The sequence below is a fragment of the Gopherus evgoodei genome, chromosome 2, assembly GCF_007399415.2.
Source record: "Gopherus evgoodei ecotype Sinaloan lineage chromosome 2, rGopEvg1_v1.p, whole genome shotgun sequence".
In the NCBI taxonomy this organism is placed as follows: Eukaryota; Metazoa; Chordata; order Testudines; family Testudinidae; genus Gopherus; species Gopherus evgoodei.
Window position 1 is genome coordinate 32,609,138 of NC_044323.1, and position 13,097 is coordinate 32,622,234.

At 40.4% G+C, this 13,097-nt stretch overlaps 1 protein-coding gene across 1 annotated transcript in view; it reads right to left on the minus strand.

Moving 5' to 3' along the window:
• Positions 1–6,790: 6,790 nt before the first annotated feature.
• Positions 6,791–13,097, minus strand: part of RAB18 (RAB18, member RAS oncogene family) — a 37,624-nt gene continuing 31,317 nt past the window's right edge. The window contains exons 4-7 of the mRNA XM_030550287.1: positions 10,702–10,774; positions 9,638–9,756; positions 9,487–9,553; positions 6,791–8,616 (exon numbers count right to left, since the gene is read on the minus strand). Coding sequence (XP_030406147.1) covers positions 8,441–8,616; positions 9,487–9,553; positions 9,638–9,756; positions 10,702–10,774 — 435 coding nt within the window. The 3' untranslated portion in view covers positions 6,791–8,440. The remainder of the gene's footprint in view (positions 8,617–9,486; positions 9,554–9,637; positions 9,757–10,701; positions 10,775–13,097) is intronic.

The following is a 13,097-nucleotide window of genomic DNA, read 5'->3' on the forward strand; positions in this document are numbered from 1 at the left end:
TTGCATTGAGCACTTGCTGGTAATTAGGGACTATCACACTATTTCCTCAAATAAGCAAGTTTAGTTCCTTTTCATAAACTGAATTACAGTCATCATGCTACATAAATTTCCTCCTCTCTCATCTTTAGCCACTATACATGCTCAAGCCATGCCTATGAGGTTGAGCATCCCTGAAATGTTTCCTGCCAGATACCTTTTTACCACTGAATTAAATTTAGGTCTAAAAATTTCCATTAAGCATAGGGAAAACTGCACTAATGTTAATTACTTGCAGGTGGTTGCTAGCATGCTAATAGTAACTATTCTAGTATGGTTTCAACTATATAGTGTTGACAGGGCTAAATTCTGCAATTATTTAATTTATTTAGATGCCCAGAGTTGTGGAACATTTTAATGCAGAGGCTCAAGACACAATGGAAGTGCAGAAGGAATGGGAAAACAGTCAATTAAAAACTAAAATAAAATGACTTTAAAACATACAATTTACTTAGATGGAAAAAACATTCAAACAACTTAAAACACCATCTGCCATACAAATTATGGTGTTTCCTGCATTTGTTTTCCCTTAACATATTTCCATGTGGTTCCAGGTTCCCTTGCTCTATGATTCCCACTTCAACTAAGCAGGACACTATGTTATCACTGGTGATCCCCTCTATCTGCCTGACCTCAGGCACAGCCCCTAGAAAGCCAATCATCCAGATGCCGGTTGTCTGAGCTCAGTTATGAAGCAGAACTCTAGGGCAGATATCTTGGAATATTTGCATTACTACAGAGTAATTAAAAGAAGTCAAGGTGTTTTTAATTAACAATTAAGTCTCATAATACCTTTGAGATGTAGACTCCTTATGTATAAAATAGCTTCTCTTTACCATGATAGCCTGAAGTGGGTTTTCCCAAAGTCACAAAACTGAATCCAGTATCTACTTTCAGGTTTAAGCTCTATTATACTAGGCTTAAGCTCTACAAGGACCAAGCATGTATGTGTGTGTGCTTTTTAAATGCAAGTGGCAACTACATTTTCAGGCTCAGTACTGTATTGCCTGACAAGGGGGAAAAAGTTAAAATGGCCACAGTAAAAGTTTTAAATATCACTCTGCAATGCTCTTTCCCATCCAGTAGTCAGTTTGATTACACTTTCATTCTACATAAAAGTCATCGGTGAAGAGTTTTCACACTCATGATCTATAGAAAAATACCCCTGGAAAGACAGAGCTCTGTACAAGCATTACAAAGGATTATAGCAACAGCTCTGGTTGAAGGAGAACACTTTTTACTTGTCACTAAGGTTTACAACCTAGGGATATGGTTAGACTCAAAGCTACTACTGGATACTCAGGTAAGAGACCCAAGCAAGAAGGCATTTTTCTCTAATCTGCATTTGATAAGACAAGTGATACTACTCAAATACAGAGCTTGCTGCACTTACCCATGCCTTTGACATTTTTCAGATGGCTAACGTACAGTATACATTAGGGAGGCTACAGCTCAATTCCACTGTGAAAGCAACTAGTGCAGAATACTACAGTTCATTTGTTGATTGGAATGTCACATTGTGAGCACATCAGGCCAATGCTTCAGGTGCCTCAATGCTTTGTAACCTCAGAGTTGCCAGGGGAAATTCAGTGCATGAGTTTTAACTGCTAAAGCCCTTAGTAGTTTGGGAGCTGGTTACTGAGGAACTGACTCTCCTCACATCATTCTGCCACAGATGAAATCAGGAGAGGCACAGGAGAGAGAGAGGGGGGGGGGGAAGATGCCAACAGAGTGCTCTACATGAAGACCCCTTGGCTTCGGAACTCACTTCCTGGTTTAGTCCATCATAGTCTAGATCTATAAGCCTTCCATTCTCACAGGCATTTGGGTTGATGGTTTTATTGATAGTTAGGAGTAGTGAAGTAATAGGTGACTGATGAGGAAAACCTGTATGACATGTTACAAGAAAGGAAAAAGGTGGCAGAGATGGCACCATCCTACATAGCAAGCTGCCACTGGATCAGGAATAGACAGAAATGATAAATTGACACAGATCAGATTCCAAACCCACAGTGTATCCCTATCCCAAGTGAATCATACCTACTTCTGACAGCTGGCTCGGAGAATAGGATTGTTTTTAATTTATTCACAGACTTTCACAATACTTATTTACTTTACCATATCAATGAATTCTCATTGACTTCACTCTGAATTGACAAGTGTAGGTGTGCGCACACCAGGGAGGGAGTAGCTGATAGTATGAACAGGGTATTTGTTATTGGCAAATAGATTGTCAGTTTAATCATTGTATCAGTACCCAGTACAGTGAATAAATACATGCTAATGGAATAAGGTCTTGTATAACAAAGATTGTATAATGACATCCATATTTAGTCAGATAGAGACACTTTTTAAAAAGGAGACTAACACATGCAGTAGTCTACTGTCCAGTTCACTAGACAAAAATAGAGCAGTAAATTAACACTTAACATAAGCAGAAAGAATACATGTAGAATCCCCTCAATCTTGAAGGGGAAAATGATTTTTTTAAATGTATTTTTTTTTATATATAACAGCAATTTCCATCTTGAGACAAAACGAGAACCTGCAGTAATTCAGGTATCAACCATCCTCCCCTAACTGTAACCTCACAAGTCTTTGTTTATTACCGAGTTCCACCAGATTGCTGGATTAGGAATACTTTGTAGACTAGTGTCCTATCCATTTGAAAGGAGAGTGTTGTTAAAACTTAGCTAGAAAGAGAGTAGTGCTGCTGCTGTAATTGGTTTGCAGTAGGATTGTGGTTACAAATACTAAGTTCATCATTTGCTAGTTCATCTGCACAGTAGATTTCTTAGTTGAGGGAAGCTTACAACAATTTTAATAGGTTCTAGATCTGCTATTTCTAGCCAAGACATTTGAATTTAAGGCAAATTATACAAGTCAGTTTAAATTTAGAAGGTTTAGTTCAATTTAAGAGAGGAATTTACATTTTGTAATAAAAGTTTTATTATAGCTCTTTGGCTCCTGGGGACCATGGGCATCTACCTTCTTGGAAAGAAGGGGCAATATAATCTGTGGGGACAGAATTGAAAATAACTCTTCTCCTTGCAGTCGGATGTGATGCTGGCCACATCACTCTCTTGTATACCATTGGCCATGAAACTGACATGCCTTAACTGTGTCAACCCAATGAGCCATTAGGTTGGGGAAAACTTTGGTTTGCCCTCAAGATTATCGTGTGATTACACACTACTTTTGGCTTCCCACACCCTTCTCTCAGTTTGTTTCAAAGAAAGGAATCCTCAAAGGTTCCAGTTCAAATCCTTTTGAGATTATGACAAAGAAAAGGAAGCAGTTGCCATCCAGCAACAGTCACTGCCATGGTATAAAAAGTCTAAACTGTACCCAAGAAGAGAGCTGTATTTTGAAACATGATACATTAAGAGATCTTGAATGGCCCCTACTGAAGAGGAGGCAGCCAGATGTCACTGATTAATAAGCAAAGGCCCAGAAGCAGTTACAAGGCAGTCGCAAGAAGAACATATTTCAGGAAGTTAGGTTAGATCTGCGAGACAACTCTAAGGTTGCAACTTAAAAACAGTGACTACTAGCCTGAAAACTGGGCCCCATGTTAGATCTCAAATAACCAACTTTTATTTGAAGAATGTTAGCCTGGGAGGGGCTCTCATCCCACTGAGCAAGCAAGATCCTAGTGATGTTGGGTTTGCTTAAGGAGGTTAGACGTTACAACTTCATTGTTGCTCACTCTGATTTCAACCAGCCAGGTGCCAAAACAGAAGCTCTGCGGCAGACACCAAAGCATCAGCAGAATAGCAGAGCGGTCTCTAACTGCATTATTAGATCTCCATTTAGCTTCACTTATAGATCACAACAGTAAAAAATAATAAAACATCTGCAGCTGTAGGGCTCCATACAGAAGGCAGGCAATGCTCCTTTAGTAACTACTTCATTACCATAAATAAATGCTACCCGCTTCCACCCTTTAAAGTTTACATCAGGGGTCTCAAACTCAATTTACCTTAGGGCCAGTGCCAATCCTCAAATCGTCCTAGCGGGCCAATAATGTCACTCATTCTGCTCAAAACTCTGCCCCCACAAAAAAAAACTTTGCCCCCACCTGCCTAAGGCTCTGGGAGCAGTCTGGGAATAGACTTCCTGGGGATCCTCAAGATGAGCCTCTACTTTGGGAGTTGTATTGGTAGATTACACCAATGCAACTATACAGCCAAAGCTGGTCCACCCATGAAAGCTCTGGGGCCCTCTAGGTTTTCAATTAACCGTGGGAAAGCAGTTACCTTAATACAAGGCCAAGCTGCTGACGAGTTAATGCAAACAATACAATCACCTACTGTCCACTACCAGAGACATCTTGGCATCAAGCTGCCCACTCCCTCCACACTAGGGCTTTGGAGCTGTGCTCTGGCTCCACTCCAGCTCCAGGCAAAAACCTGGCAGCTCCACTGCTCTGGAGCTGCTCCATGCTCCAGCTCTGGGCTCTGCTCCAAAGCCCTGCTCCACACTGACCTAGAGGATCATCAGGGGTCATAGTTGAACTATGGCAGATGAAGCATACAGGCAGAAAGTCAACACCAATGGCACAAAAATTCTGAATGCATCTACCCAGGGGCGGCTCTAGGAATTTTGCCACCCCAAGCACGGCAGGCAGGCTGCCTTCCGCAGCACGCCTGTGGGAGGTCTGCCGAAGCCGCGGAACCAGCAAACCCTCCACAGGCAAGCCACCGAGGGCAGCCTGCCTGCCGCCCTCACGGCGCAGGCAGAGCGCCCCCTGTGGCTTGGTGCCCCAAGCATGCGCTTGGTGTGCTGGGGCCTGGAGCCGCTCCAGCATCTACCAATAGCATAAACAACTCTTCCAGAACTATGCCACTCTAGTAAAGGAGGAAAAATGAACCTTTTACTCCCCTACAGTCAATGCAGCAGACTCACAGCTAGTACACTGAAATTCTGCAGACATCCAGTAGACTGAGCAAGTATTAAGCAGTTTTCAGCGACAGTTTTCTTCCACTAAATATACAAAACAATTGTGCCATCGCCTGGTCTAGAGCCTTGCTGGACCATTTCCTGGCTGCCTTGGAGAATGTGTGAACTTCCATGACTTTGCTCAGAAATGGAAAACACGGACAGATAGTACTGTGAAGTATGTAGCACCAAGAACCTATTTCTTGCATATTGGTCAGACAATAGCAAGTTTTAAGGTGGGAGGTAGACTTCTAATCCTTCCTTAGTGCAGTCTTTTTACTGGAAGATTCAGGCAGCCTTTCAGTCACAAAGATGACCATAAAACAGTCACAAGTGGTGACTTGCACTTTGTTCAGTGTTTATTGGATGTCCTACATAAGTAGGCCAAATTCTGAAGAGAGCAATAACCTAAGCACATGGCTGTCTAATCCAGTCACTAAGATAGTACAATTGCTATAAAATTGTCGGTGGTGGACTGAGTTCTGTAAGACAAGGGAGCCCAGTTACCTGTGGTTTCCTGCCCAGAATAGCTCTACTGGGTTTTGCTGGAGTCACCAACCTCTGCATAATTCTCAGCACAACAGAGAACTCCCATTAGTTGAGGCAACTGAAATTCCCAGCTTATGGAGCAGGGAGACTAGTTCAAGCACACCCTCCCAAGAGGGCAAAGTGAGTCTATTCTAAATGAAAACGTATGTTGCCCCCTTTATCTCCTCACCACCACATACTAAACTCTTATCTACAAAACTTCACAAATTCTACACATTTCAGCAGTTGCTGCTGGACACAGTTTATCCAAGAGCTCCCACAAGCATGACGTATAGATTGAGTTAGCATTGTAGCTTAGGCACAATCCTTCATTTTGCAAATTGATTTTGCCAAACCCCACTCCTATAGAGGTAGCTGGTGGCAACAGACAGACTGTCAAACAGCTGCTAAACAGCTTTCAAACACATGTAAATCAGAACGCAGATGATGCAAGTCTCATTTGCAACACAACTACAAGCACCAACAATGTAAGCAAGATATAGTGGGATTTCTTTAGTCAGTTAACTGGTACTAAGGATTTGGAGCTGCTTGTCCAGGTTATTGAGAAATTTAGTGCATGAATGTTGGGGTAACAGAGTTGTCAGGAAAAATGAGGAAGGGAAAGAATGCTGAAGGGTGACTTATCTTAAGCCAAATAGGCACAGAAGATCAAAAGGACTGTAGCAGGGTTAAAAATTGGCACTTAAATGTGTGTTTGTGGTGGGAGTTAATTATTACTGGTCATAACTGCACTGAAACATAGGACCCAACTGAGAGGGTGGCTGAAGAAGTTAGGCCTGTCAAAGTTAGCAGGGGATGGTAAGGTATACATGCCTGCAGACCAGTTTAAAAATCTTTCCGTTAATGCTTTTTTTTTTTTTTTTTTTAAACTGGAAAATAAAAACAATTTTCAGAAAGTGGCTGATCACTATATCCCATTGGTCACAGCCTCCCAAAGGCAGTCAGACCTGCAGGGTAACAGTTGCTGCATAGGGTATTGTACAGGGGTCAGTTTAAGTGGCAGAATTCTATAGTGGAATGTAAAAAGGTACAATGCCTGAAACATAAGGGAATGCACCCAGCCTAGATGGGACAGAGCTGCAGCTAGCCCTGAAACTGACAACTAGCTAAAAGTTAAATTAGTATCATTTATCAGAAAGTTGCATTTCAGTAGCTGAGGTTTTATGTCAATATTTTTGTAAATGTGTACCTATCCTAATCAAGCATTCAAAGCATAGAGCCAGGACAACCTCATCACTGATGAATAATTGCGTTAGCAAACGTATGCTGTATCAAGACACAGGAAGACACATCTAAAGCTTTAATGAAACATGGAAGTGGATTAAGTTATTGATTACATTTACATATTTAAATGATCCTACTTACAGGAATAGTACTTAAGATACAATATTTGGTAAAAACAGCTAGTATATTTAAGTCTTCAAATTTTGGTAATGTTTTCTACCAAGTGTAAGAGTAGAAAGCAAGGTTTCCATAGATGAGTAAGTGTACTTTTGCAGCCAATTGGATTGTTTCTGGTAAATTACAGACTTACTATGATGGATTGCTGACATCTACAGAAAATGCAGTAATAAAAAGGTATTTTAAATGTATATTTACAAGAAACTGCTTAGTAGTTTGTTCCAATATGAAGATCAGTTACTTGATTAATTAAGAAGGATGTGCCTAGGCTTGTCTTTGCTTTAATGCACCAGAAATAATCCCTCCACAAAAAGTGTACTAGAAAAATATACAACTGTACAATAGGAAGAGGATAGCAAAGTTGAATACTTTGGAAAAAATTTATTAGTCTATACAGGTAAGTCTTCTGAAACAGATAAACCATTGGCTGTTTACAGTAAACCCAAGTGAAATACTCACTGCAATAGTATTTTCCCCAGAGATCCAAAAGCAACGTGACTTTCCCCATATTTAGTGTCTGACAGGAAATTTTTGTTTCTGAACAAATAGCCACACAAAGCAGTTGTGCGATATAGACCTTCATAGCCATAAGTGAGCTACAGTTTGAGATATATATGTACATTACCAATGTTTAGGAAAAGAGCGTCTGGACTTAAGTGTGGCAAACTGATTCTCAATGAAAGAATAAAAAGACACCATTCAAATCCTTGGCCAAAAAAATGAAGACTCTACAGCAGGACTACAGTGGGCAGCATCATAAAGACTACTGTGCAAGAATGCCATAAATTTAATAGATAAATATGACAGGATTAAAACACCAGTTAAACAACAAGTTATCAACTGAAGTGATGATTTTTTAAAAAATCCCCTACTGTGTTTGCTCAACTTCTCAAAGGAAATATTAGAAATCTCTTCAAAAAGTGTTCAGGTTAACTATAAACTGGCAGAGGCCATAGTTTAGATAGCTCTGCTTAACAAAAAAGAATTTGTAACAGACTTGGCTGTAAAAATTGTGTAATCATGCTGTTTATGTTATACAGTACCAACAAGGACAAGCATTTATCAGTAAAAGATATCACATTTTATCTTGCATCATTTTTAGGATGTGTGCATATAAAGCAATTCTATAATTCCAACAGTACTTAAACAAAAAAAAAAATCCAGACAAAAAGCAGACAGAATGCAGCAATGTATATTTGATAGATGGATTTTTTTTTTTTTTTTTTAAGAGTAGTTACATGATGAATGTATAAGGTCATAAAATTTGAGTGCATTTGTTCTTGCACACTATTTTATGCTACATATAAAAATCCTGAAGATTGCAAGATGGGCATGCTTACCATAACATTTTTCAACTGGGAAAGCTGCTGAGCATGTTTTCCTACAAATGTTCACCGCCATGATACAAAACAAATATGTGCAAACTGCAAGGTCCCTAAAAATAGCAGTTAATGAATTGACAGAAAGATGACACTATCTGTTTAAATATGCAAGAGGATAAGTTTCCCAGAGTTTATAACATAGAGCAGTATCCACCACAGGCTCTTTCTCCATAGCCTTCTTCCTGGTTTGATAACTTTACACCTCGGTTTTGGCTTTCACTTTCCCACAGTCCAGGAGTCTGAATGATTTTTTCAACGAGTTCTTCAAAGGCACACTGAACACCATCACATGTTTTTGCACTTGCCTCTGGGGGAAGAGAGATTTAAGAAGTCAAGCAAGCATTAATGTATCTTTCACCATCTTCTTACTTTAACTGGAGAGAACCAACAGGCGTTAAACTCAACATGCATCCTACGCTTTTGGTACAGAAGGGAAAGTAGTCACAGATGAACAGCAAGTCCTAGTAGTTAAGGCAGTAAGATGACTTACTCTCTACAGATAGATATGAGCTTTGACATGCTATGTGAAATATTATTCTAACAATTGGCATGTTCAAGTTTGTTTTTTTTAAACTTGAAAGTCTAGCAATGTTAAAGGGTCTGTTATACTTTACTGCACAGCCTTGTACTGACATAAAACAAGCCCTGTAATAAGCTAGTGAGGTACTGAGTTAGCAGGATATATGGTCCAGTCATTAGAGTAATCACAGTGAGTAAAGTTTCTACTAGACATCACCAAGTTTAATCCTACTTAGAGAGGTTTCTTAATATGGGAGAATGGAATAGAGAATGGTATTAGGAACATAAAACAGCCTTTATTTTGACCACAGTATTTAGATACAAAGGTGATGGATGCACTGGGAGCGTACAGATTGAAAAAAACAACTCCAGCTCCAGTCAGGCAGTTTCCTCTGCCATGAGTCTAGAAATTTGGATAGACTCATTTTAAGACCAGTCTAAACAAGAGGGGAATACCTATCTTGAGGATGTTGAGGCTTAAGTTACATTTTTTAAAGCACTTAAACAATGCAGCTGAAAGGTATTATTAGATTACTCAGCTGATACAGTAAAATTTTCACCTTGGCGATTCTGTAAAAATGGAATCTAACCACAGTTTTGTTACATAATGGTAACTTAAAATATCATGTAGGCTTTACATACATCTTCAAGAGCATACCTATGAACAACATGGAATGTTTTCTTGCAAATTTGAGACCTTCATTCCTGTCAACTGCACGGTTTTCCTGCAAGAAGAAACAGTACATTATATGCTGTGACAGAAGTACAAGTATAAAACTACTGAAGGTAATTTTTCCAAGTTTGCTTACCTTATCAATCTTGTTTCCAACTAACATTTTAACTATGTCATTCCTTGTGCAGTATGTCTCCAATTCATTTAGCCAATTGTCCAGTTTGACAAAGGTGTCTCTTCTTGTGACATCATAAACTGAAAAATATTGCCAATGGTCACTAACCTGATTTAACACCTTATTTTAAAGACGTTTCCAAATAATTTATTGCAACTATTAAGTTATTGCAAACATTCAAAATCTGAATTTTTTTTTAAAAAGTTTTGTAGACAGATCAGCATAATTTCAAGTTATTGCATATACAACAGGACACGAATGAGGCTGAGAATCCTCTTAGAGCCAAGGTGCTTTGTATTTAAGGCTAACAATCACCAAAATTATTTTTGTGCCTAGATTTTTTGTCCACCATTCAACCCCAGCAACAGCGAAACAGACATTGTGCTCCAAGTGCCTAGTAAGGAGGCTTCCAACACACAGTGAGGCAAATATCCAAAAGCAAAGCAATAGTTATCTTCAGAGGGCAGATGCAAGTAGTAAGGTTTTTTGACCCAGTTCTCCTTTCCTTCTATCTGAAGCACAGACTTCTTAAATTTAAGCCAAAGTCTTTTCTAAATGACATTGGGGGTGTGATAAAAAGGTCATCATTGTTGGGAGCACAATGGAGGATATATTTTAGTTAAAACATTGAGACTTGTCTACATGGCACGGTTCGTCTTGATTATGGGGGAGTAGGCATTGCTGGTACCTTTTAGTATGTGCCAGCAGAGTTTACATGGGATAGTAAGAGCACAACATTTTAGCGTGCTCTACATTTCACATCCCTGTAGTCAGAACTGTGGTGCGGTGTATACAAGCTGTGATGGATTTCTTTTGGAAAGAAGGGAGGTGGTTTCCTGATGGAAAGAGATGCTCAAGATGCTTAGATACTCCAGTAATTGGGAGCATTGAACTAGAAGCCAAGGATTTCAGTATTAAACAGCCAAACATAGTTGGAGAAGAATTAGTTGGTCTTTAAATTTTTCGTAAAACTAGAAAAAAAAAATCAAAAGGTTTTAAAGTGGTACATTGAGTAGCATACTTACCTAGGATAACACCCTGTGCTCCTCTATAGTAGCTGGGCGTTAATGTTCTGAACCGCTCCTGACCTGCAGTATCCTAAAAATATTCAGAACATTTTCCATTACTGTACTTGCACAAAATAATCTACTCTATGTGCTACTGAAAGAAAGCACAGCATCTGCAAGATCTAATTAACACAATGATAAAGAAACTTCAGAACAATCATGGAATATAGCACCAAAGGAATCAAGTTTAATTACCTTTAGATGAAATACAATTAAGATTAGATGCAGAGTTGATAAGACTTTTGCTTTAGGAAGTGGCTTTTAAAAGTCTTAGCATTTAAGTAAAATAATGCCACTCTACAATGATATAGGGCACTCACATTTCCACTGAGGCTATTGCTGCTCTACAGCTAGCAGGTAAGTGAGACACCAGTGCAACAGTTTCACTTGTTTCTAAGTGAACATTTTAGGTTTGCAAAACACTGCAAAAGTCTTGTGATAACAAGACAAGATAGGGTTTTTCACTGCCCAGTATTTGAAAATTAGCTTCAAACCACAGAAAACATGTTTAACACGAATAGGGCAAACCAAGCAGAAGTACCAAAAAACTGATCATGTTCCTTCTTAAACTGAAGTAGCTTGTGAAATCAGATTTATATCTTAGGACTTTATGAACTTAAAGGACGAATGGGTCTGCAGAGACCAAGTATTAAAATGCTGATTACATATGCTTTGTTATAGATACTTGAAACTACAGTGAACTATAAGCACCACAGATCATGAGAATATGCATACATCAGAAACAGAGAAGCTCATTCACTCAAACTCTGTCCCAGTTTAGAAGCGTATTGCTTACAAACAAGTAAATGCCACTCAATCTACCTCCAAAAGAGCAGTCATTCCAATAATTAAGATATCAGCAACGTTTTTCCATTCAGATTCAAAATTCACTCCACCACCATAGATCCTGAATATTCAGGCTCCATGTGAGTGGAGTGCAGAACACTTTGGTGAAGAGAAAAGTCTACCCCCACCCCCATATTCCCCATCTCAGGCCATGGCTACACTTACAGTTCTGCAGCACTGGTAGTTACAGCTGTATTCGTACAGCTGTGTAAGGAAAGCACTGCAGTGTGGCCACACTGACAGCTACCAGCGCTGCAGTGTGGCCACATTTGCAGCGCTGTTGGGAGTGGTGCATTGTGGGCAGCTATCCCAGCATTCAAGTGGCTGCAACATGCTTTTCAAAAGAGGGGGGTGGGGTGGAATGTGACAGGGAGCGTGGAGGAGACAGAGAGTGGATTTTTGGAGTTGACACTGTTCTCAGCTCCCTGCCTTGCAAGTTCTAAGGACTGGAAGACACACAGTGCCTACCTTCAATCATTTTAAAAAGTTCTCACCCCTTCCCCCACCCCTCTCATTCACTAAATGAGAATTACGTACTCCTAAATAGCTGTCAGACCAGATAAGCATCTGCTCAACATGGACTTCCCCCTCCCCCTCTGCCCTGTGAGTGCTGTTTCTCTCTTCAAGCAAACAGCTGTGAACATTCCAAAGCAATTCCCCTGCCTGCCTCCGCTCGCTCAGCAAACAGGAGCTGTGTTTGTTTTTTAAGTAAGCAGTTTGGCTGAACTCCAAGCTCTCCCTTTCTTCCGGTTTGTTGTAGACAGGAATTCTGGGATACCTCCTTATATCCCGGAGGTCAATAAAAGCGCTGGTGGCGTCCACACTTGCTGACCAGCGCTGGATCACCAGCGCTACTATCCCTACACCCGAGGCTCGACTGGGTGTACAGCCAGCGCTGCAACCAGGGAGTTTCAGCGCTGGCCGTGCTTTGCAAGTGTGGCCACATCCTAAGTTGCAGCGCTGTAACCCCCTCACCAGCGCTGCAACTCTCTAGTGTAGCCATGTCCTCAGACTAGAGCCAGAGCACAGGATTCCTTTGCAAATGCCTCTCACCAGTCTACGCCTGGGGACTGTTATCAGGGCTGTAATAGTATTGCTTCTCCAGGCCACCTGAACCACAGAAATGCAGAACTCTGGCCCCTCCACCAGCGTGTTTCCCTACTAGACACCACTGTGGTTTTCTAGACTGGCATGGAGACTGAACCAGTGTACGTGGGTGCACAGAAACCAGCAATCTTCCTAACACTTAATGGACGTGTTTTATGCTGCATTCCTGAGTTTAGCATGGACCATGAGTGACTGTAGTGGTCACAGAGAGAGCCAGCAGTTTTATAACTTAGGTTTGTGTTTTGGAGATGCAGGGCATAAAGGGAAAGATAAAAAAAAAGAGAAGTTAAGATTCTCTCTACCAATGATTCACCCTGTCTCTTCAGGAAAGAGTATGCAGGTGTCCTATCTCGCTCATTTTCTTCCTCCCAGGAAAGAGTTCTGCTGCTCTGCGACTCCTG